This window comes from Hypoxylon trugodes (assembly GCF_022578975.1).
Source record: "Hypoxylon trugodes strain CBS 135444 unplaced genomic scaffold F4822scaffold_2, whole genome shotgun sequence".
In the NCBI taxonomy this organism is placed as follows: Eukaryota; Fungi; Ascomycota; class Sordariomycetes; order Xylariales; family Hypoxylaceae; genus Hypoxylon; species Hypoxylon trugodes.
The window spans coordinates 880884-902416 of record NW_026250017.1 but is presented as its reverse complement, the minus strand read 5'-3'; the positions used below and the strand labels follow the sequence as shown (position 1 = coordinate 902416).

The 21533-nt window shown below is 46.7% G+C and overlaps 7 protein-coding genes across 7 annotated transcripts; 4 read left to right on the top strand and 3 right to left on the bottom strand.

Annotated features, from left to right (window-relative positions):
* The first annotated feature begins 350 nt into the window (after window positions 1-350).
* On the top strand, window positions 351-2642 carry F4822DRAFT_113111 (uncharacterized protein). Its single transcript, XM_051452490.1, has 5 exons — window positions 351-882; window positions 933-994; window positions 1047-1262; window positions 1313-1437; window positions 1489-2642. Exons 1-5 carry the CDS (start codon window positions 441-443, stop codon window positions 2501-2503), a joined length of 1860 nt encoding a protein of 619 aa, XP_051317786.1. The 5' UTR covers window positions 351-440; the 3' UTR covers window positions 2504-2642.
* An 830-nt stretch (window positions 2643-3472) lies between these two features.
* On the top strand, window positions 3473-5130 carry F4822DRAFT_112995 (uncharacterized protein). Its single transcript, XM_051452489.1, has 5 exons — window positions 3473-4243; window positions 4295-4502; window positions 4559-4659; window positions 4708-4917; window positions 4975-5130. The coding sequence occupies exons 1-5, from the start codon at window positions 3981-3983 to the stop codon at window positions 4991-4993; spliced, it is 801 nt and encodes a 266-aa protein (XP_051317785.1). The 5' UTR covers window positions 3473-3980; the 3' UTR covers window positions 4994-5130.
* A 2857-nt stretch (window positions 5131-7987) lies between these two features.
* On the top strand, window positions 7988-9710 carry F4822DRAFT_112846 (glycosyltransferase family 32 protein). The gene is made up of 2 exons (XM_051452486.1): window positions 7988-9510; window positions 9561-9710. Exons 1-2 carry the CDS (start codon window positions 8412-8414, stop codon window positions 9602-9604), a joined length of 1143 nt encoding a protein of 380 aa, XP_051317784.1. The 5' UTR covers window positions 7988-8411; the 3' UTR covers window positions 9605-9710.
* Window positions 9711-10268: 558 nt separating this feature from the next.
* Window positions 10269-13268, top strand: F4822DRAFT_112848 (acetyl-CoA synthetase-like protein). Its single transcript, XM_051452487.1, has 4 exons — window positions 10269-10374; window positions 10627-10640; window positions 10702-10916; window positions 11137-13268. Exons 3-4 carry the CDS (start codon window positions 10722-10724, stop codon window positions 13021-13023), a joined length of 2082 nt encoding a protein of 693 aa, XP_051317783.1. The 5' UTR covers window positions 10269-10374; window positions 10627-10640; window positions 10702-10721; the 3' UTR covers window positions 13024-13268.
* A 497-nt stretch (window positions 13269-13765) lies between these two features.
* Window positions 13766-14772, bottom strand: F4822DRAFT_112850 (uncharacterized protein). The gene has a single exon (XM_051452488.1). It carries the CDS (start codon window positions 14340-14342, stop codon window positions 13992-13994), a length of 351 nt encoding a protein of 116 aa, XP_051317782.1. The 5' UTR covers window positions 14343-14772; the 3' UTR covers window positions 13766-13991.
* Window positions 14773-17406: 2634 nt separating this feature from the next.
* Window positions 17407-20085, bottom strand: F4822DRAFT_112811 (uncharacterized protein). Its single transcript, XM_051452485.1, has 3 exons — window positions 19894-20085; window positions 19162-19808; window positions 17407-19103 (listed from the first exon to the last, which is right to left on the bottom strand). The coding sequence occupies exons 2-3, from the start codon at window positions 19671-19673 to the stop codon at window positions 17957-17959; spliced, it is 1659 nt and encodes a 552-aa protein (XP_051317781.1). The 5' UTR covers window positions 19674-19808; window positions 19894-20085; the 3' UTR covers window positions 17407-17956.
* Window positions 20086-21494, bottom strand: F4822DRAFT_112810 (thioredoxin-like protein). Its single transcript, XM_051452484.1, has 2 exons — window positions 21194-21494; window positions 20086-21131 (listed from the first exon to the last, which is right to left on the bottom strand). The coding sequence occupies exons 1-2, from the start codon at window positions 21256-21258 to the stop codon at window positions 20414-20416; spliced, it is 783 nt and encodes a 260-aa protein (XP_051317780.1). The 5' UTR covers window positions 21259-21494; the 3' UTR covers window positions 20086-20413.
* Between the last annotated feature and the right edge of the window lie 39 nt (window positions 21495-21533).

Sequence of the window (21533 nt, the reverse complement as noted above, 5' to 3'; positions counted from 1 at the left end):
GGCGCTACGATTTTCGTTGGAGCTTACTGTTTGCAGTCTCGGTTGCAACAAGGTTGTTGATAGTTATTGGGTCAAGTGGGCAAGGGGCGGAGCGGAATTTTGTTCTCATATATATCATAGCACAATTTTTTTTCGTTCTTAAATTCATATAAGATGATGGTGATAAGTTGCTTCTAGATGGTCCAGAGCTCACACGACTCATTTCGTATCACTCACATCGACTGTATTTCTCATTTGTTCTTTCTCGGATACCCAATTTCATCGATATTTGCCACCTGAGCATGCTGTTATGTAAGGCTACCCCAATAGCATATATCTTATAGGATATGATATTTACAAGTCTTCTAGTAATTCCATCGCCATCTAGCCTAATTAATTTAAGAGAAGTCGGCTATATCTAAATAACTTCAAAGTCACTATTATATCTTACCTACTACAAAATGGGGCCAACCGCGAACACAGGGTTCCAATTCATCACCTCTATCAATACCGTGGCACGCGATGAGGAAACACGGCGCAAAGTGCGGTCCCACGCGCGACGGCAAAAGCTGCCCAAGGAGTCAAACCAGCCAGCAGAGCAACAGCCTTCGAAAAAGGCAAAATCGCAAAAAGAGCACACGTCTAAGTTCAGGCTCAAGCCCGCGGGTTCGTCCGACGGCAAGCAGGAAGTCGTTTCTCGACACGATAGGAAGCTAAAGAAAACCAACTGGCTTGCTGTAAGCGTCGCTATGGAACTTCCGAATTTCACACTGCTACACATTGAGAAGACCCCGTTGACGGAGACCCTTATGAAATACTGCATGGCTGTGTGCTTATCGCCGCAGGAAAACGCCGTAGAGAAGTGGTTCGATCGCACGGGTGCGCCAACATACTTGAATACATGTGAGCCAGACCGACCATTTTAGGAATAGCAGGTTTTTGACTAAGGGCAGATTATAGCGGTTTCCTCGCTAACGCATTCGCGATGAATCCGGAAGGGACCTGGGTTCAAGCTGTGAGTGACTATTCAAATTGATCGCGTGACCCAATGTTAACATAAACGACAGCTTCAACTTGATAAAGCTGCTACACATGCATTCATTGCTATGATAGCGGCCATGCACAACTCGCTGGCGAGGTGGGCTGATACGAGCACGATCGACTTCCACCGATTTCAGGCCGTTAAGAGTATCAACGAGAGGCTGAACCTAGAAGGCAAGGATGATAGCAAGCCTATCTCGGATGGTCTTGTCGTCGCTGTTGCTCTACTTGTTAATATCGAGGTGAGTTGGAATGGCGGAAGCTAGTAACTCGCGATACTGACGTTTTGCAGGCTTTTATCGGTTCGCTGGCGGCCGCTGCGGCGCATATGAGTGGCTTAAAAAGGATGGTCGATCTTCGAGGCGGCATCGTTGAGGGTTTTCAGCATAGCACTATCCTTCAACGATCAATCTCATGGTTAGTAAAACACCGTTAATATATTCGTTACCAACTAATCAACCGTCATAGGGCCGACTATTCCTACGCCACCGCCGCGCATAAGCCGGTGGTCTTCCCCTTTATACCGCAACTCGCATCGTCCCTCGCCCTACATGATCGGTTCACAAGTCGCTCGATGTTGGCAAACATGGAACCTCTCGGTTATAAGGACCTTACTGTCTCGAACCGCGAAGCAGTCGAGCTCTTCGAGCTTATATACTCGATCACCGAGTGCATCAACAACTTCGATTACGCAAGCCTCGAAGACACGTACGGACAGCGAATCCAAGTCAGCGATTCCATTTATATGGTCGAGTGGCGGCTGTGTCAGCTGGAAGAGTACTCCCGATCGCGCCAGTCTTGGAAAAGAGCAGGCTCTGTTCCATTACTGCCATCGATTGAAGGGGGTGGTGATCCGCACGTTCACTCGGCGACCGATTTATCAGACGTGCTCATCTATGCTGCTCATTTGTTCTTACACCTTGCCATCCGAGGCCAGCCTCCGTCGGCTCAAAGACATCGCGCGTTGACAGAAGCGCTTATGTCATCTCTTTTCGACCCCGTCTTGGCTCTCGATATTATGTCACCACCGAAGACTTACGAGGGCCCTGGAACACAAGTTAGTAGGGGTAGTGCGGGGCCAAGTACCACTGGAAACCCATACGTCTCAACATCGGAGATATCGCACGTCAACACTTCGAAGTCGCCACAGAGAGACGAGCTACATGCCAACATCCTCCTCTGGGCGTTGTTCGTAGGATCTTGTGTTCGAATCCCGGTTGCGCTAGGCGAGACGGCACTACTGCTCAACGACCACCACGAGTTCTTCATCAACGCACTGAAGAATTATTGTCGGATGAGAGGGATCTTCGACAGGGACACGTTCGTGGAGAAGTTGAAGGATATTATGTGGTTATACAGTTGGTGTGAGCATCAGCTCTCGCTCGTGTGGATGGAGATTGGCGGTGATCTTAGGCCTTGGGTAACGGCGGAGAATCAAGGGGATATTGATGCGAGAGTGAGTCACGATCAACGAGCGCAATGATTTCGAAATATTGGAATAAAAGGACGAGTAATAATGTCTAATATTGTAATAGTAATAGGCCGCAAGGTGATAATGTACGTAAGATAGTCTCGACTCTAGTGTCAGTAGTGTAATATTAATTTACTTACCATCATTCACATCATGTAATTTCCTATTACCTTCAGCTTCTTAATATAGCTGTGTTCGAAACCAAGAGTTGAATTCGCAGCAAGCATTTCCTAGTTTTTAGCGTCATACAACACCAAGAAGCATCATCAACGATATCGTGTCGGGTTTTCATGATGGCCCCACCTAAGACCCCCAACGACAATAAGGGCAAGGGACACAAACCTCCCAAGCCGCGCCCAAGCCAACCTAGTGAACAGGATAAAAGGGAACGAGCGAGACAGCCGGGAGCGCCACCCCAGGGTATTCGTCGACCTCCCAAAGGATCAAACGCTCATACCGGTCGATTACCATAGTCATCCCACTACAAAGCAATATATTCGGCTGTCGGAAGACGTGGTAATGCGGTCATGAATTAGCATCGTCGTCCTTTGTTGTCTTCACCTATGTACACACCGCCAGCCAGCAAGCGAGGTGGGATATATCTAACGGCCGGAGCTCGGAAACATAGAAACGGCGTAGCGGAGTAGGTTATGTCATGGAATGCTTGTGAGGGGAGGTTTGAGATTAGCGCATCTTAACCCGTCAGCAGATTACCACGTCTTGAAAGAGGGGTTTCGGCGAGTAAATGATTTATCTAGCAGTACCTAATGATAATTGAATGCATATCAGTCATTAGAGGGAAACGCTCAGTGATGTTCGTCCGTCTTATTAGTGAAACGGCAGCTATCGGGCTTTAGGATCGGACTTAAGAAGTAAAGTAAAGAGGGGGCCATAAACTAAACTCCATTAATCATGTTCAAGAATGAGCATGTAGCCAAGCATGGCGCTCTTAGTTGCAGCAACCCGTTTGAATATAACCTTGGAGGTTACAGTGTCCTCCTCATTTCCGTCTACTTCCACGGAGGTGATCGGCCATGGTAGTGCCGCTCCGTAATAGAATGGCGATCTTCCGCATAAGCAGCGGTGATTCGATGACAATCCGAATCGCCGTGGATGCAATTCAACTCGTACAAATACTATGTTGGAAGTAGGCTACATTCGCCGGGCGCTTATCCCGTCGTAGCCATTTGTCTCCCTTCGGAGGATCTAGATTCGGCGTAATTACTACACCTTCGCGGCTTGACTTTCATCCGACTCGTAACACTGAATAATAATCGCACCAATTCACCAGCTAAGATCGATGTATTTCATGTTCATTAATCGGATTTTCTCATGTCACCGAGCGCGGGACCGAGAAAAAAAAAATCGAAGGGAAAAATAGGAAGGTGTAAGTAGGTAGGTTATATCGTTTTAAATCGTTTCTCATTGTCCGCTCCTCGGGCAGTTAATTGTTATTTTCGCATTTGAATTCTTTCCGAGTTGATCTCCAATGGGCTCCTGGGTAGTGATGGCGATCCCAAGTAATGTATACCAACAACCCAAATTAGGACACTCCGCACAATTATCGCCGCAGATGGCCGGCCTGGGCGAAGCCTCGGACTGGGACACGACCATTCTGGTGACAGATGACTGGATGAAGGTTGCGTCGATGAAAGTGGCTTCAGAGAGGAGGCACAGCGGATGGGAATCAGTAGAGAAAAAATGGTCGGAGAATGCACCAGCACCTCAGCGTGCTGGCCTAAAGCCGCCAAGGTAATTACAAAAATGGCCATTTGTTGCTATTGTATCTGACAGAGTCGCAAGTGAATCCACGAAGAAAGCCGACGAGGCTATGGCCCGATTTCCTTACCCGCATATCCCCATCCCAACTCCGCAGTTGGATTTTGATTTCCGAATGAAAGTTCTTTTGAATTCTCAAAGTGCTTCCGTAGCTGTTGGAGATAGTTTCAAGAAGTTATCTACGCTTTCCGAAGGTACTTGGTCAGGACGTTTTGGATATGGTTTAGTTGTCGTGGGTTATCCATCAGTCCCTGAACCATGGTTGCGCGACAAGCTGACGCCATGCAGAACGGGGGACAAGAGAGCCAAGATGTTGTTCAAGAGAATTTGACAGCAACCCAGGTGGAAGCTACTCATCGACTACAAACTGGAGATGAAGTACCAGCATAGTAAGTTGGTCATCCTTGATCGCGGATAGAGGTTAACCTAGGTGACAGCATTGAGTGCAAGATACGAGGAAATATGATTGGACAACCGGAGTTAGTGAAGGCGCTTCAAGACCCTGGAAGATCGGGAGTGGACCCCAGATCCTGCCGATTCAGGGTATTCATCACTATGAAAACCTCCGACGAACGATACGCGAATAAGTTGAATGCTGGCATGTGGGTCGGAAGTTGCCTCTGGAAAGGCCTTGAAATCATATATGAGTAAGTTTCCTTATACTTCTCTTAATTAGTTCTCAACTAAAGATTGCCTTCGTGTAGCGTATATAGAATAAGTTGACGAAATCACAGCATTAAAATGCAGAAGAATGAATGTTCAAGGGTTAGGAAAGGGCTGGGAACGGAGGCAAATTGCTCGCATCGGACTTCGGAGTTTGGCGTTTTCGATTCAGCCAAGAAAATTCAGTATATTCCCACACGGCATCGCACTCGTCGTTGCTACCTAGGTGTCGCCAGATTGATTGTCGATAAGTAATTGAGAAATCCGGATTTCAATAATATACTAAAGATGCAAGGGACACAATTTGTACATAGTGTCCAAGTTCCGGTTCATCTTAAGCCCTGCAATAAGCAACGCAATCGAGATAACATTGGAAGGGTCCTGCATGCATGATGAGGTAAATCTTTGGTGTTTGCCAAGGCTGTATTTGATCAATCAGGTTGTATCGAGCCCATCGGATTGGAACGTTTGTGGGTATAGGTTTTAGATATCTGGGTAAGGTATCCATGCTTCATATTCCATATCGGGTGAATTCTCTCATGTTCCATGCGGATGCGGGAAGGTGATCAGGGTTTCCATGGAACTTGACGTTTTGTCGGAGAATTTGGAGAAAAGACTAGGAAAGAAAGGTACAGGCGGACAGGTATGATGGCATTTAGAGAAAACCTGGGTAGGATAGGTACGTACCCCATACACTAGAGTTTCCCTTAGCGTGACTAAGCTGGTCCCTGCATTTTCTAAAGATTTCAAGGGTCCTTCATAGGTCCACTTTCGTCACAGCCTTTGAATGATTGGCTCATTCTCTTAAACATGCCAATTGATTGGTTACCCACCTCACCTTCGTACGTCATACTAGGGATCTGCTATCTTATACATCACCATCGACGGATTGTAGAAACAGGTTTGCGTCACGCTCATCGAGATGATATACACAGTATTTCGAAATGTAGAAATAGAGGACAACTCCGCCGTTGGATTCTCAGATTTCTCTTACCCTTACTGTATATTCTAAAACTTTGCATCCTTCACATCAAGCAATTAATCATCGGCCTCCTAAATACCGAATAACAAATCATAAAAGACTTATACTCGAATTAATAACGTCCTCAAAATGCCTCTGTTTTCCAGCCGCCGACCTGAAGAGGAAGTTGTCGAGGAGCCTGTCCCCGAGAAGAAGCAATCACACGGTCTCTTCGGCTCCCGTCACCGCTCTCCCTCACCTCCAGTCAGTACCCGCACGAGTACAACAAACAGTTCTCATCGCTCAGGTATGGTCTATCAAACCCTCCGCTAACGCAACCAATAAAAATACTAACGTGTGGAACAATAGACGGAACCTCACCATCGCGTCACCGCAGCGTGTTGCAGCGTACCTTTGGGCATGGCAACTCCTCGAACCCGGACATCGACCCATCTATTGTCCAGGCCCGTGAGCGTGTCATGCAAGCCGAGTCAGCGGAACGTGATGCCGACAGGGCTCTCGAGGGAGCTCGCATGCGTGTCCGTGAAGCCCGGGCTGAAGTCAAGCGTCTAGAACTTGAAGCTGCCGAGGAAGCTCGTCGTGCCAAGATCAAGCAGTACCACGCTCGGGAGGTCTCGAAGCGTGGCAAGCAACTCGGACGTAAGTGTCTCCCATAAGTGTCACCTTTACATAACGACATCGATGCTAATAGCAATGCAGGCCACGACGTCTAAACTTTCAATACACAAATGTTACTTAAGTAATGCTATGAAATCATTCCGATTTAAGTAACCAACTTATGTGTTTCTTTTGTTATTAAAATCGCTAAACATAATATTGGCTACGAATCTCACGATCTAAAAATCAATGCTCGACGGTGGAGGCGATACCTATTCCTTCTTGTACCAACATCATATACTCAGCGTGGCGCTGTACGATGTACGAATACCTATGTAATTGCTGTTATTCCAGATCTGAAAGAATTTAAGATATTTCTCTGTTAACTTGACTTATTACACGAAGGACTGTGTTAAAACGATTGTGCTTACTTGCCATGTAACACAAACTGCGGTAACAAGCTAGGCAAGTAACAACTTCATGTTACACCACAACAATGGTATACCAACGCTACTTGTTCCGCTCACTTATCGTATGAGAAAAGTATTGATGTGAATCACGCACACCTAATACTATTGTTTCTAGAGCGTAATGTTAGCCTCATGTTCATTTTATGGAGGGGAGCGTAGGTATTCATTAAATATATCCCCCCTTACAATCTCGTCAGGTATCAAGTATTACCAACGCCAACCTTTCTTTTTCTAATGAGACAAATGATGTCAGTTCCCGTCCCGCGCAAAGACAAACCGGCTTAGTATTTTGATAGGAAATACACTTGTGCAACGAAGCCACAAATATTCATGGATGTCCCATTTCAATATTTACCCCTCACGCCTGTACGTGTACATCTACCTAGGTATTCCATACGTGGCCTTCAGTGACTGATAACGACGATTAGATGTTACCATAATTATAGAGGACAATGTTGAAATTCGGTCCTATTTTTTGGTACGACATTGCGAAATCTTCATTCGTCATCTCGTTACTAACTTAGACTTAGTCATGCCTTTCAAAGGATGTTATTCGATTACTATGAATTACTAGTAATGGTTTTTCAGAAGACCTTCCTAATTGAATGACAAAGAGGATAAGCAATCGAGTTCGACTCACGTAGGAATCCAATGTTTGATATGTATCGCTTGTTAGTGAATCAGTCATTATAGGATCATGAAAGTCGGTAGATGAAAATTCATTAATATGAATATGAAAAGTGAGTTACATCTAGAGGATAAAGTCACGTTGAATCCAATTGAGAGAGGGCTGAGAAATGTGGATGATGAAACCGCTAAGCCACATAAAGTCGTAACGGGCCACGAAGCTAAGGATAAAATGGGGTGTAGATATGCATTTGCTAGGATGACGGATTAGATACCTAGATATCTACACCAATCCCGCACTGTCGGGGCTAAAGCCAAGAAAGTGACGAGTCTATAAAAGGGGGGGGGGGGGGGGGGGGGTAAATTCAGCGCAGTCAAGCGTAAGTTACGGAGTACGTAACCCTTGAAACCCCGAATAAGCCAAGACTTTAATCACAAGCAGAGCCAGGAACCGTGATTTCCTTGCCTACAACTACCTAACCTAATCTGTTTTCTAATTTTTACAAACTTTCGAAAGCTTCGAAAGTTGTTGTTGGCCTCGAGCCACGTTTTTTAATCCCCTACTCAATCGATAACTAACAAACAATATTGGGAAACTCATGGGACGGCCTAATTAATTACACACGTCCTTTTCCTTATCCCGCCCTCGGGGTTTTCCTCTGACATCTCCAACACCTATCAATTGCTTATCCGAGATTTCCCGCATGCCTGGCCTTTGAAGTTCAATTGATCTTCTTCACGGGCTCTTGTAGTCTTACCGCACCTCCCGTCGCACGCGATATTCCCCCTGAAACGAGCTAAGATGGCCAACCGCAAGATGCTCTCTTTTAAGAGAGCTATTATTTTCGCAGCTTTCCTCCTAACAGCATTCATACTCCTTAGACGGTCGCATACGAACGCTAGCGAACCCGAACCATTTCGCAAGCCTCCCCCGAAGCCAGCAGATGCAAGTAGTGAACATACCGGAGCGAAACATGACCCATCCACGACCTCCTATACTAAGGAAGCGGACTCGGCTGCGAAAGAACCAGCTGTCCCTGCTCAAAAGGCCATTCAGGACATGACAAAGATGTCCCTGTACGACAAGCTAGCATATCAATATCCTTACGATGTCGAGACCAAGTTCCCTGCCTACATTTGGCAGACATGGAAATATACACCGGCGAGTGGAGAATTCAACTTCCGAGACGAAGAAGCGTCGTGGACTATGCAACACCCCGGATTCGTTCACGAAGTTATTACTGACCAAGTCGCCGTCCATCTACTAAAGTTGCTCTACGCCCCCATTCCCGAAGTTCTCGAAGCGTACAACGCCCTACCCGAACCCGTTCTAAAGGCCGATTTCTTCCGCTACCTGATCTTACTCGCTCGTGGTGGAATTTACTCCGATATAGACACGTTTGCAATCAGAAGTGCTTTGGATTGGATACCAGATTCCGTGCCTAAAGAAAGCATCGGATTGGTTATCGGTATTGAGGCAGATCCCGATCGACCCGACTGGGAGGATTGGTACAGCCGACGCATCCAATTCTGTCAATGGACCATCCAGGCAAAACCAGGCCATCCTGTACTACGCGACATTGTTTCGCGAATTACTCGAGAGACACTAAAACGTAAGCGCGAAGGAGGTCCGTTCGTGTCAAAGAGCAAGAGTGTCGTAGAGTTTACCGGTCCCGCTGTCTGGACAGACACTATTTTCGACTACTTTAATGATGCACGGTATTTCGACACGGCTCATAGCCAAGGCAACATCTCGTACCTAAACTTCACGGGAATAGTGAAACCGAAAAAGGTCGGCGATGTTGTAGTGCTTCCAATTACTAGCTTCTCGCCCGGTGTCCAGCAGATGGGAGCAGGTGATTATGACGACCCAATGGCCTTTGTTAAGCACGATTTTGAAGGTATGATTTCTGCTTTGTCACTGTTGCTGTCTTTTTGCTAATTTTCTTAGGCACCTGGAAACCCGAAAGCGAACGACACATTGGCGAAAACTAGAAGCCTAATTGCATCTTAATTACCCTAGATTATGTTCGGGACACCGCCGCTGCCTCATCGCCCTACGGAGAGCCACTCTTCAATTCCAAAACCTGTTTCAATCAGCCGTTGGAAAATGTCGGCTCCCCAGTCTGATATCTCAAACCCGACAATAGTATGAAAGGGTTTGTACTATTATTACGAAGTAACGACCCGTCTCGCATGATATAACATGTGCCAGTCTTTCGTTAGGATTTTGTGCGAAAATCGTCAAAAGTCACCCGTTCAGCCTACCTTAGGAAAACTCAACAAATTGTGGGCACAGTGTGGAAAATGCGAATTCCTACCCCTACCATTTCGCCTTCTTGTACCCGGTCCCCTATCGTTTTGTTTTCGAGAACAGTTATCGGCGCCCGGTGCGGACACTATAGGGGCACATAAGAGGTATAGAATACACAAGGCTGTGTTTGGCGCGACAAAAAAAGGAAAAATGTGTTCGGGATGTCGCCAAAGCCAGGGAAGGATTAGTTGTATATACCCGACATGCATGGACATCGGCGTTGAGGTGGTCATTTGATTACTGAGCTTTTGCTTTTACAGAACTTGGCCCACGGCCATCAATGAGGATAGGCTATTCGCCCTTCGATTAACTTAATTTTCTGCAAGCCTCTTTAATGTGCATGGTTCCCCCTACAATGGTGTGCCGTGGAAAGAAACAAATCCATGGTATTTCCGTCCCGTTCAGATAGACCGATCACCGTACCGACGAATTCCAATAGTTAGGTACCTAGGTATGTTCCCCCGCTTCCCCCCCTTATTGTCTACCATGGCGTAACCCCACTCCCCACGATTTAGCTTGCTTTAGATCGGCGTATACCTGTGGAGATCGATGTCTGTAAACAATCCCATTTCGTACATATACCGCGGATAGTCTCACACCGAACATTCAATTCTTTAGATGTTAAAGAATTGATCCCTGGGAGTGGGAACGTAGGTGTTGTCGGCTGCGTCATTATCCATTCTAATTGACATTAAATAAGCAGTGCTCCCTTATGCTGTAAGTTGAAGCATATTCGACCGAACAAGGCTTAGGAAATACGTATCTAACTTGAATCGAGTCCTGAGTTAAATCCCCACGATGGAATTGTCATTTCGGCCATTGGCGCTTGATATCCTACGTGGAAGCCGTCAGGTTCCCCGATGTTTCTTACATCGCAGGTTGGCTCAAAGCCGAATGGCTTCCAGAGTCACACGACACTCGGCATGGAACTATTCGGTACAGCGAAGAGGAATCGCGACATCCAATTTAAGCTATTTTGAGGGTCCTCGAGAGGTGAGTTATTTTCGTTTAGCCAGGGGTGTCTGCATAGAACGATCTGAGTGCTACGCCATCTCTTCTGCAAGGGAAAAGATCCCAGCAACAGCGATATTCTGCTTCGGGGTCTTAGGGTTCATATACATATACGAAAACTAAATTCGTTTCACAATTCTACAACTTCATTATTTATTCAAATATTATGCTTCGGTAATCAAATTATATTAATAATTATTAGCCACCATTGCTCCCTCACACGATACCAGAGCACTTCTCACTCATAGTATCGCAATATGGCGACCAGCCAGCCGTGTTGTTTCGGTCCCCCACACCCATGGATACAACCTCATCAATTACTATAAAGCCCGAAACAACTACCCTAACATACGAGGCCCTCGACGCTCAGTCCAACAGCCTCGCACACTCCCTCCGGTCTCTAGGCGTGAAGAAAGGAGACCGAGTCGCCGTTAGTCTGGGTAATGTCGACGAGCATGTCGTCACGGCATACGCACTCTTCAAACTAGGCGCCATCCTAGTACCGCTAAACCCGACGTTTAACTCTCTTCAACTAAGCAATGCGCTCTCCCGCCTCGAGGTGGAAGTTCTCATCATAGGGGCCGTTACAGACTTAGCTTATAAACCCTGCCGTGGTCGCAGTAATTTCGATCTCCTTAAGGCACTCGTCCCAGATCTTACCACCAGTAAGGTCGCATCACCGACGGTTCCATCGCTCAAGTCTATTGTAGTCATAGACAACACGCCTTCACACCCACAATCCGGCTTCCCACCCCTCGAGAACCTCCGCGCACTAATACCCTTCTCCACACTCCTCCCACCCACCCTCACCCTCTCCACCTCATCCTCGCGCTCAATAGTCCCCGACACACCCCTCTCCGCGGACGAAATTATCAATATCCAATTCACATCCGGCACAACTTCACTCCCAAAAGCAGCCATGCTAAGCCACACCAGCATCCTCAATAATGGATACCTAATCGCGAAGCGCATGGGTCTTGACCCAAGCGACCGCATAGTCTGTCCACCCCCACTATTCCACTGCTTCGGCATCGTCCTCGGCCTCCAAGCAACAGCAACAACAGGCGCAGCCCTACTCTTCCCATCCCCAGCCTTCGACCCCGCAGCCGCGCTCCACATGGCCGCCGAGCAGGGCGCCAGTGGATTATACGGTGTCCCCACTATGTTCGCCGCGGAACTAGAACTTCTCTCCAATCCCCAATTTGCCTCCACTTTACCCAGTGGCAAGGGCCAGGGATTGGGAAATTTGAGGAAGGGAATTGCGGCTGGGAGTTCGGTGCCGGAACCGTTGATGAAGAAGTTGAATAGCAGATTGGGGTTGCAGGATTTGGTTATTTGTTACGGGATGACGGAGACTAGTCCTGTTAGTTGTATGACGGCCCCCGGGGATCCGCCGGAGAAGAGGGCTGGGAGTATAGGGAGGGCTATGCCGCATACGAAGGTTAAAGTTGTGGAAAGTGGTGATAGGAGTAAGATTCTGCCAAGAGGGGAGAGAGGCGAGTTGGCGGTTTCTGGGTACTTGCTTATGGAGGGGTATTTTAATGATGCCGAGCGTACGGCGGAGGATTTGTTGGTTGAGGATGGGGGGGTTAGGTGGATGTATACTGGGGATGAGGCGAGAATGGATGAGCTGGGGTTTGTGGAGGTTACGGGACGGATTAAGGATTTAATTATTAGGGCGGGTGAGAATATTCATCCACTTGAGGTCGAAGTCGTGCTTATGCGACACCCGCTTATTCGTGAGGCGAGTGTTGTGGGTGTTCCGGATGAAAGGTATGGAGAGATTGTCGGGGCCTTTGTTGCGCCCCATGCCGGGATAAAGACGGTCGATGGTGGGGCGGGATCGGGGACAAGTGGGGATATAGAGGCAGGGGTGGCAACGGGAGGATCCGGCAGTGGAGTCAGGGATAAAAAGGCAGTGCTTTCAAAGGATGACGCGAAGGATTGGGTAAGGGGACAGCTTTCGGGTCACCTGGTTCCGAAGTATGTATTTTGGATTGACGAGTTTCCGAAGACTGCGAGTGGTAAGATTCAGAAGTATAAGTTAAGGGAGCTGGCTAAGGAGTTGAGCGGTTCGACATCACGATGAGTTAGATAGGGATGTGGGATATGTTTAGAATCAATGGCTCACGGTTATTGGGTATTGCTGCGGCTGAGTCTTCATTTCCCGGAGAAGCTAATGCATGGTAACGCTTCATGACTTTTTAAAGTGCTGATCAACGAGCACCCCTGATTTTAGAATAGCGGAATAATGAATCCTGTCATCATATCAAGCCAGCCGCATCCTTGGTTTCCGCCAAGTAATTCATTCTCACGTTATAAGAACCGGAAAAGACATAATGATGATCGTTAGAGTTTAGGCAACTAGGTAGTATTTTGATATCCTAATGTTGACTAATAGGCTAGGGTGAATACACCAAAAACTGAAACTTCTAGACGCCTTTGAGCGAGGGTATCGAGGAACGCCTTATGCAATGAAGACGACTTCGGGATCCAATCCTTTGGATCCTTCCGCCGCCACTGAAACGAAGAAACTCCAAATTTGCGAAAACCGAAGGCTTTAAGCCCCCTCCAACACCGTGAACACCCCCAGTCCAATCTCATGCAAATCGTTATGTTCGTTGTTAATCATGCTGCCAGAACACAATCGTATCGATTGTGTTTGGTGTCCATCTCCTTCAGGAATAAATCCTTTTTCCTACTCTCGCTCCTCAACTCCTAAACTCTTTCCGCCTACCCGCTATACCATTTTTTCAAAGCTCCACATGTCGTGATATGTCCAAGGTAAAGGTCCACACGAGACTGCCAGTTGAGATATCCTGTTCACGGCGCACAAGACTCCATAATCGGTGAAATATTTGCTCTGCGCATCATTTCCCCTATGATGAAATGACGCCGTAATGCTTCAAGTGGGAATGGTACTGGTAGACGCACATTCAACCTTTCCATGTTTTCGGCCCCCACTTCCAAGCCAACGCCACTTTTCACTTCTCACCAACACCTTCCAACCGAACAGATGAGCCATGCGCAGATTGCTCATCAACTGAGTGTTGGTAATCATGGTATCTGCGAGTTTGTGGCAGCACCTAACGTCTCAGCCAGCGACGTTATTCCTGCCTGCGATACTGATAGCGCTCCATGGCTCTTGGGGAAGAGGTTTGAGACGGCACTGCTCGCGCCACCCTCTCTTGTGACATAGACGGATGCGTATCGTATGAGTAGAAAGACGTTGCGCTGGGTATAAAGGATAGCGGCAAAGGAGATGACGCTGAATAAGAAACAGAAGATAGACCAGAAGACGACCTTCTCCATAGGAGTGAAGACGTAAACCCCGTATGTGACTTCAATGCGGTACTTCTTTAGGCGGGCCCACCGGGTGAAAGCTTCGATCATGGAAAGTTTCGACATTGTGTTGACGTTGATATAGTTTGGTGTTGTAGGTGTTCGTTGGTAGTATTACTTAATATGCTGACTAGGTTCACGAGAATAACGATAACGGCGATGATGACGATGCCTAGCGTCCCTAGCTATAGCTAGCTATATAGGTAGACCTCCAAGGAAAAGGACAAAAGAAAAACAACACACCATGAGAGGGAAGTCAATAATCGTAGGGAGATATGTATTAATGATATATGCAGTTCGGCATTCAGGTTGAGTGACAACATTCCTCGGGCCTTGGCACATATATATAAAAATAAAATATGCCCCAGAGCTTCCCCCAGCCCAGCCTTCCCGAACCGGGACGGGGGAAAATAGTAGAAGGCAGAAGTTACATTACCTTAGGTATATCGGTACATAGTGTTAGATACATGTGTAAGTACATGTATAAACAAGCGACGGCGTGTATGTAAGCAGAATAAAAAAGAAGCAACAATTATATCAAATGGAAGGAATTGTCAGTGTGCAAATGACCGCCGGGAAGCTCGGAATTGCCCAATTCGCCCGATGCGGCAGTGGCCTGGTGGGCTGGATCCTTGTCTGTTGCCCACAGGATTTTCGCAAGATTCCCATCTCACTTTCCTATGTGACGATACCCGCATGTTGTAATAGGACCAGGATGTACATGTCTGTAATATGGTATTTACAATACATTAGCTTGGTACCTTTTTAAGTATCATGATACAAACGAGAGGAGAGGAAGAGGAAGGAGAAAAGGAGATGGCAGGAAAGAGAGCCTCAGCCCGAGTGCCGAATAGGCGAGAAAGTTAAAAAGATTATTTCGGTTGGGTAACAACGATGGTAACAAAGTTAGCGCTTGCGGAACTCCGATGACCTGGTCCCCATCTTTTTTTTCTCCCCCTTCATCTCTTTTTTCTTTTTATGGCCTTATTTTCATCTTATTTCCAGTAGCACCGACGAGGTTGGCGAACGGTTCCCCCCTCCTTGCCTCGCCCCCAGACCGACTATATCATTCCTCCCATACCTTAGCTTTTAGCGAACTTTGTTATTACTCAGTTCAGCCAATCATGAGGCAATTCCGACCCCACCATTATCACCGGAAATCCGAGGTTAGGCAACAAATTACACCAAAGAATAGCATTGATAAGCAACAATTCCTTATTTAATGTAGTATTCGACAAAGGTGATGAATCAGCAGCAAATGGGGCTCATGACATGTCCCTGGTTTGGGATCATCCATTGGAGCCGTTACCTATTACGGAAGAGCCTATCCTCTCGACTCTTCCATATCGAGTTTAATGCAGCTCGGGTAGCATCAAGCATCCAACGTTAGCCGAAGGGACGTCAACAACAAACGGCAGGGCTGACACCATACAAGCTTTAGAGTCCCAACTGCCAGCACAACTCAAGTTAGTCCGCCAAGATTCTTCGCAGGGATTTTCTTCTCTGAACCATGTTTGTGCTTATTGACGACCGGAGAATTCGGATACCCTGGTACTGCTATGCTAGTATGCCTACCATACTGCCATCCGCTTGCAGGATTTCGGTAACAAATCTTTCAGCTTTGCCTCGCGGAATATTAGACATGTCATATATGATAATACTACAATGAAAATACATATAAACATACTATAATCTAACTTGGTATAAAAAACACCGTGGAACAAACAGTAACACTACGGAAAAAGCGGCACGGGCAACACACTATCGAATTTGTTACACGGTGTTAGGAGAAAATCCACCATGCAGCTATGTAAGCGCAAAAGCCGCTGTGCCTCTCGTCTACAGTTCCCAGCTCGGCAGATGACTGCCTACCTAGGCAGGGGAGGATTCGGAGAAGTCGGCCCTCGTCGGCGGTCATATCGTTTCTACTTGTCCCATCGCCCTTGAAACATCAGATAGGTAAGGTCACGATGTCGGATGAAAGTAAAAAAGAACCTTCTAGTTCGAACCCCATCACGCCAGATCTGGTCATGTGTAAACTGAATGCGGTTTATTCCATTGTGTGAGCCGAAAGGACGTCTCCGAGAATATAGAAGAAAACGCCCACATCCGACACCGCCGGAGCTTTTCCGCCGAGATCTAACGATATAATTCTTAATACGCATTAGCCGCATCTGATGCCAGATAACAAAACCAATCTCGAAACTATGCACTGAGATCTTCTGCGCGACGGATCGGGCGGCTCCTGGCACAGCATCGAGAGTATCCGACGAACGAGAGCGCGCGATGAGTAGGGGCGGAAAGCTGCATCTTCCCGCCAACCTGCAGCATACATAGGACAAGGATTTAGTATATCCTATTTCCACGGTCAAATCGCGAGCACTTCCTACACACAAGATTTGAGAGAATCATTGCAATTCTCATATCTCAACTCAATATTACGCGATATCACATGCAAGAAATATTTAGGTAATGTAAGTGAGTAGGTAAGAGGGAATTACATGCATTCGTTTTGCATACCATCGTAAGGTCACGTTGACCAAGGACCCCACGCTACCTAGGTAGTAACACTGCATCTACTAGCTAACCCCTTATGTAGCGAGGACCGCCAGCTCGGAAGTCACGGAGTAACAGCGTTACTCTCCATCGAAATACATTGTCAAGGTTGTGCCTTCTACCTGGATTTATCGGCCGGAGGATCGGATGTGCGGATTATGGAAATCTCGGTTGACAAGTTGCCCAGCCTGCGATATTTTACTTCATGATTGAAGCCTTTGAACCATCTTGAACTATTTTTACGGAATCTATCTCTTGCGACCGTGATCATCAGGAAAGTAAGGGATTATCACTGTGCCCGGAAGGTGCCGGCTCGGGTAGCTCTTGCCGAGTCAGACTCTAAAGTTACCCCGGACGGCGATCCCCGGCTTCGCGAGAGGGCCGGAACGTGCATATGTATGAGTGTAAAGCTTAAAAGTTAGAGTTGCATGGTCATGTGCAGCCACACCACTGGATGTATCAAGACCAGATATGAGGAAAGAGGTGTTAAGCGTAAATAGACGACGAAACTAACCTTGCGTACCACACCATTGGTACTTAGCCACATTTTCAGACAAAGAACTGGACACAATAAGAGTATTGGTTCATTTTACAATTCATTCTTAATTTAACAGCATGCGCAACTAGGCAGTTACATACTCATCGGCCGTGGCCTCACTTGTAAAAGTGGCTCTGCGACTAAGCTCCTGCCACCATCGATCTCTTTATCCCTTTACTAGCTCGTCATTTAACGAGTTAGCTTAAATATACGCCTAAAATACAGGTGCCTTGCTGTTCGGCGACTTGAGTGTCTCAGAATTGCGTAAATGTACTCATGAATAGTGAGACATGTCACAAAAACAACCGCCTATTATACAAGGGCTCATAAGCCCTCCGCCAGAAATCGCGTTGTGGTACATATACGTCATCGAGTTGGTAGATGCGAGTTTTAGTACAAGAACTTTAGAAAAGCCCCCATTTTCGCCGTACTGAATTAGCAATCAGTTCAAGCCATGGTTTGACTAGTGTTGCCGGGATCGATATTCGTGGATATAATAACACGATGAATATCTTGAAATGTCGAGTTCTGTTGGCACATATCGGGTTGAGGGTGTACCTCATTCGCGCTGAGCCGTCACTATGGCTCACCTCACGACCGTGCCGGGGAGCCTCTGTCCAGGTATCATTCCACTCGGCACGCACTTCCAAGAGCACCCCCATCGCAAGAAAGGAATGGCTTGTTCATTCTCACCCGTGCCAGCTACGCTCTTGAAACTATCCTCACCAGGAGCACATTGCCTGACCTCCCACCATTCTATCCATTGAACCATGGGGACCGTAACGCGTCGTCCGCATACCGAACAGGGTAAGTCGCCACAGTTACCACCTTCCTCGCTTTGCTGGGCAATTCTTTCTAGTATCTCTAATAAATGCGATGGCGCATTGTGCGGGAGGTATGATGGTAAGTCACGAAGTTGTCCGCTTTTGGCGCAAGACTGGAGAGCGAGTTCTAGCAATGAGGGCACACGGCTTGGATTGCTTGTTGAGCTGAATTGGCTGCGACTAGGAGGTGGGGGTGCTGGTGCTGAACATATATCTTCGGTTGGTAAGACCGTGTCCAGGTGCTCGGACGGGCTTTCTGAGCCAGTTGACTTTTGTCGGGATAATCTGAAAGTGGAAACTACGAAACCTCGGACGTCATTGTATTGGACTGGGGTTCGTGCGAGCGCATATGCTTGCCAATACATCGCATTGTGTTTTGCGGCGTCGGGTTTTAAGCATGCGGAGTCGATGGGTATATCATCTGACATGTTCAACATGTACGGTCTGCCCGGTTCCGGAAGAGGTATAAGTTCATCAGGCGTGGTTTGGTGCATCCAGTTCTTTTCGCAGGCACCGCCGAGGAGAGTAGAGTCCAACTCATCTGGTTGGTAGAAAGGGTTAGGGTGTATATTTAGGGTCCGAAGCTTACTAGGGAACTTTAATAAATCTGTAAGTTCCCAAGGTAGATATCGGAGGCGAGTAAGAGAGACGTTCAATGTGTCTAGGTTACGCAAATTCCGAATACTGGAAGGGAGCTCGGTGATCTTAGTATTGCGAAGGCTAAGAACTGTTAAATTCTCTAAGTTGAAGAGAGCTCCAGGAACACGGATAAGTGGGTTACTGGCGAGGTAAACTTCGATAGACGGCTGTTTTCGTTCGATTGGGAAGGTTTCGGTCATGAGGGGTATAGTATCGAAAAGGGAGATCTGTGATATTGTTGCATTGGAAATCGTCTCGATATTGAAAGAACTGCAGCTGATTAGATTCTATCATCCCACTGATGGTTCGCAGATAGGCGCAAACTTACGTGAGGTTGACGACCTGAGTTCCTTTGTCGATTGCATCTTGAATCACTTGCCGAGCATTTGCTTCGGTGGAGGAAATGGTCGTAGTAGCTCGAACATGTCCAAGTTGTAACAACTTAGACTCGACAGGCGTTTTAACGTCTGTAACTGAGTCTTCTTCCATATCAACAGAATTGTCACTTCCCAACCAAACACCACTGTCAAATTGACGTCGAAAAGTTCTTCTAGTCTTAGGTAGTGGTTGCTGGACAATTTCGGAAAATGTCGAGTCGGAAGAAGTGGGGTGCTGTTGAAACCAGGAGCCAACATATCTTTTCTTTCGACGCTGGTTTTGAGTATAGTTCTCCAGGCTGGGATCATCATCGCTAGAAAATATAGCTGGATCACTCGAGTTGTTAAAAGTCGGCAGTGCGAGCGATTGATCACGGGCGCGTTTTCGCGTATTGGTGAATGTCTGCGTATCGGAATCCCAAGAAACTGCGGGCAGTTTGGGAAGGGTCGGTTCTTCCTCCATTGCGAGTGAAATTGAATTACAAAGCAGGTGCTTATGTGTAGATATGTGTAGATTTCGACAGTTTTGAAAAAGTAGATCGCGATTGTTCAACTCAGTTGGTGATACAAGTTTGGAAGAGAGTTGAAAAGAGGTTGACTTTGAATTGGAATAAACATTAGCGTCACGCCTCGAATTTCAACTTAAGTCGCGTCACGTCACGAAATAAAAAAAAAAGACCCACCTTCCCCAATAAGTAACTTTAGGTGTGCAACCGACAGACCGGACCCGACTTTCTGGCTCCGTTCTATTTGATTGGCTCATTTTCTCATAAGTACTTTATTAGTTCCGCGGTGAGAAAGATACTCAGGGTCCATCCAATAACCCCTTAAAGATAGGTACGCGGATACCTTTATGAACGTATATAATGCTGAATCTCCTCATCTATTCAAGGCTTAGGTTCACTAGTTAAGTGGCTTAGTAGATGGTATCGATACAGAAATACCTACATACCTAAGCATTGACCCTCCTTGAAACCGAAATACTTAAGTGTCAGTTATACATGTAAGTTATACATGTACTTAAGTCGTACGGCGAAGCTGGTTTTATTCGATTATGGGAAAGCCGAGATTTTTTGAATCGAAAGATAAAACTAGATGGAATTGCTAGCTTTCCCTTGAGATTGGCTTATTTTTGTGGGCCTAGACGGAAAGTGTATGCCGATGAATGATAGATAATGGGTATATCTGAACCTGTGGGCATTCTCAGTCCCAGTCGTCGTCGTCATCGTCTACGGCGGATGCGTGTCGCAAGTTCCCACTCTTAATACCTTTGCCCATCAGTTGCTCTTCTTTCGCGTCTTCCGCGTCTCTTTTCCTCTTCACAACCCTCATATCTTTCTCGCTAACCGCGCCGACTTCGACCAACAAGTCGTCGATATGTAGCATACTCATTCGCACACCTCCTACCGTAACAAGCGTAACTATTTGCTTCACAATGTCACCATTCTTATATACTAAAATAGTGGGACAATTGCGATCGGGATAATTCTCAATCGCCTTGTCGGCTCTGATCTCACAGAACTTGATGTCACCATATTCTTTCGCTGCTTGACCCCACAACTCCGACAAAACTCTTGACTCGACGTTGGTGCCTAGCGACGAGGTAAGGTTGACAAATACGGGTCCGTGTTGAGACGCATCTGTGACCTCGCGCGAATATTCCGGTTTCGATATCGGGTAAACTGAACCATGTATTGACTTCTTGGACAATTTATTTAGTTCTTGCATTCGTTTCTGCCGGTATTGTTCTAAGAAAGCCTCATCTTCGTCGTCTTCTAATTCGTCCAACTCGTCAAGCTCTTTCCCCTCTAATCTATTTTCGTGTGCTATTCGGCGGCCTTCCAGGATAGCTTCTTCGATCATGGGTGTAGGGGATGGGGGCTTCTCGGGTATAACGCCGTGTTTCCGTAATATGTCATTCCTATTTTAATTGTTAGGCTGGTGCTCCAAAGAACGAAGGAACTTGGTGTGTAAGGATCATACCATTCGGTATCTGCATTTGGATCATCAATAGGGACAGCTATCCGCTGTTCTGTCGGCGCTGCCATTTTGTGTGAGTTTATTATTGCTTGCGACGATAATTGAAAGAGAATCAAGTTAATTCTTGCGAATTTAAAAGAAGGTTGTCTTGGAATTTAAATTTAGATGTTTTGATTGTTGCCTGACGTAGTGTTGCGTGGAATTCAAGGTTCGCCGACCCCTCTATCGTAATCAGTAATGATAAGAAGGAGCATCCCACTTCGGCGGACAGCTGGCTTGAAAGGTGCAACCAGCTGTTTGTAGAGTGGGCCTCGGTTTTTCGGAAGAGAAACTTCAGGCTCCA

Bases quoted from the DNA above. Each gene is read 5' to 3' on its own strand.
- F4822DRAFT_113111 (XM_051452490.1), top strand. From the start codon at position 441: ATGGGGCCAACCGCGAACACAGGGTTCCAATTCATCACCTCTATCAAT. The intron at 883-932 runs GTGAGCCAGACC...GACTAAGGGCAG, and splicing joins GCCAACATACTTGAATACAT to ATTATAGCGGTTTCCTCGCT. The intron at 1,263-1,312 runs GTGAGTTGGAAT...GACGTTTTGCAG, and splicing joins CTCTACTTGTTAATATCGAG to GCTTTTATCGGTTCGCTGGC.
- F4822DRAFT_112811 (XM_051452485.1), bottom strand. From the start codon at position 19,673: ATGGAGGAAGAACCGACCCTTCCCAAACTGCCCGCAGTTTCTTGGGAT. The intron at 19,104-19,161 runs GTAAGTTTGCGC...AATCAGCTGCAG, and splicing joins ACTCAGGTCGTCAACCTCAC to TTCTTTCAATATCGAGACGA.
- F4822DRAFT_112810 (XM_051452484.1), bottom strand. From the start codon at position 21,258: ATGGCAGCGCCGACAGAACAGCGGATAGCTGTCCCTATTGATGATCCA. The intron at 21,132-21,193 runs GTATGATCCTTA...CAATTAAAATAG, and splicing joins CCAAATGCAGATACCGAATG to GAATGACATATTACGGAAAC.
- F4822DRAFT_112850 (XM_051452488.1), bottom strand. From the start codon at position 14,342: ATGTCGAAACTTTCCATGATCGAAGCTTTCACCCGGTGGGCCCGCCTA.
- F4822DRAFT_112848 (XM_051452487.1), top strand. From the start codon at position 10,722: ATGGAATTGTCATTTCGGCCATTGGCGCTTGATATCCTACGTGGAAGC. The intron at 10,917-11,136 runs GTGAGTTATTTT...AATAATTATTAG, and splicing joins ATTTTGAGGGTCCTCGAGAG to CCACCATTGCTCCCTCACAC.
- F4822DRAFT_112846 (XM_051452486.1), top strand. From the start codon at position 8,412: ATGGCCAACCGCAAGATGCTCTCTTTTAAGAGAGCTATTATTTTCGCA. The intron at 9,511-9,560 runs GTATGATTTCTG...TAATTTTCTTAG, and splicing joins TGTTAAGCACGATTTTGAAG to GCACCTGGAAACCCGAAAGC.
- F4822DRAFT_112995 (XM_051452489.1), top strand. From the start codon at position 3,981: ATGGGCTCCTGGGTAGTGATGGCGATCCCAAGTAATGTATACCAACAA. The intron at 4,503-4,558 runs GTGGGTTATCCA...GACGCCATGCAG, and splicing joins TTGGATATGGTTTAGTTGTC to AACGGGGGACAAGAGAGCCA. The intron at 4,660-4,707 runs GTAAGTTGGTCA...CCTAGGTGACAG, and splicing joins GGAGATGAAGTACCAGCATA to CATTGAGTGCAAGATACGAG.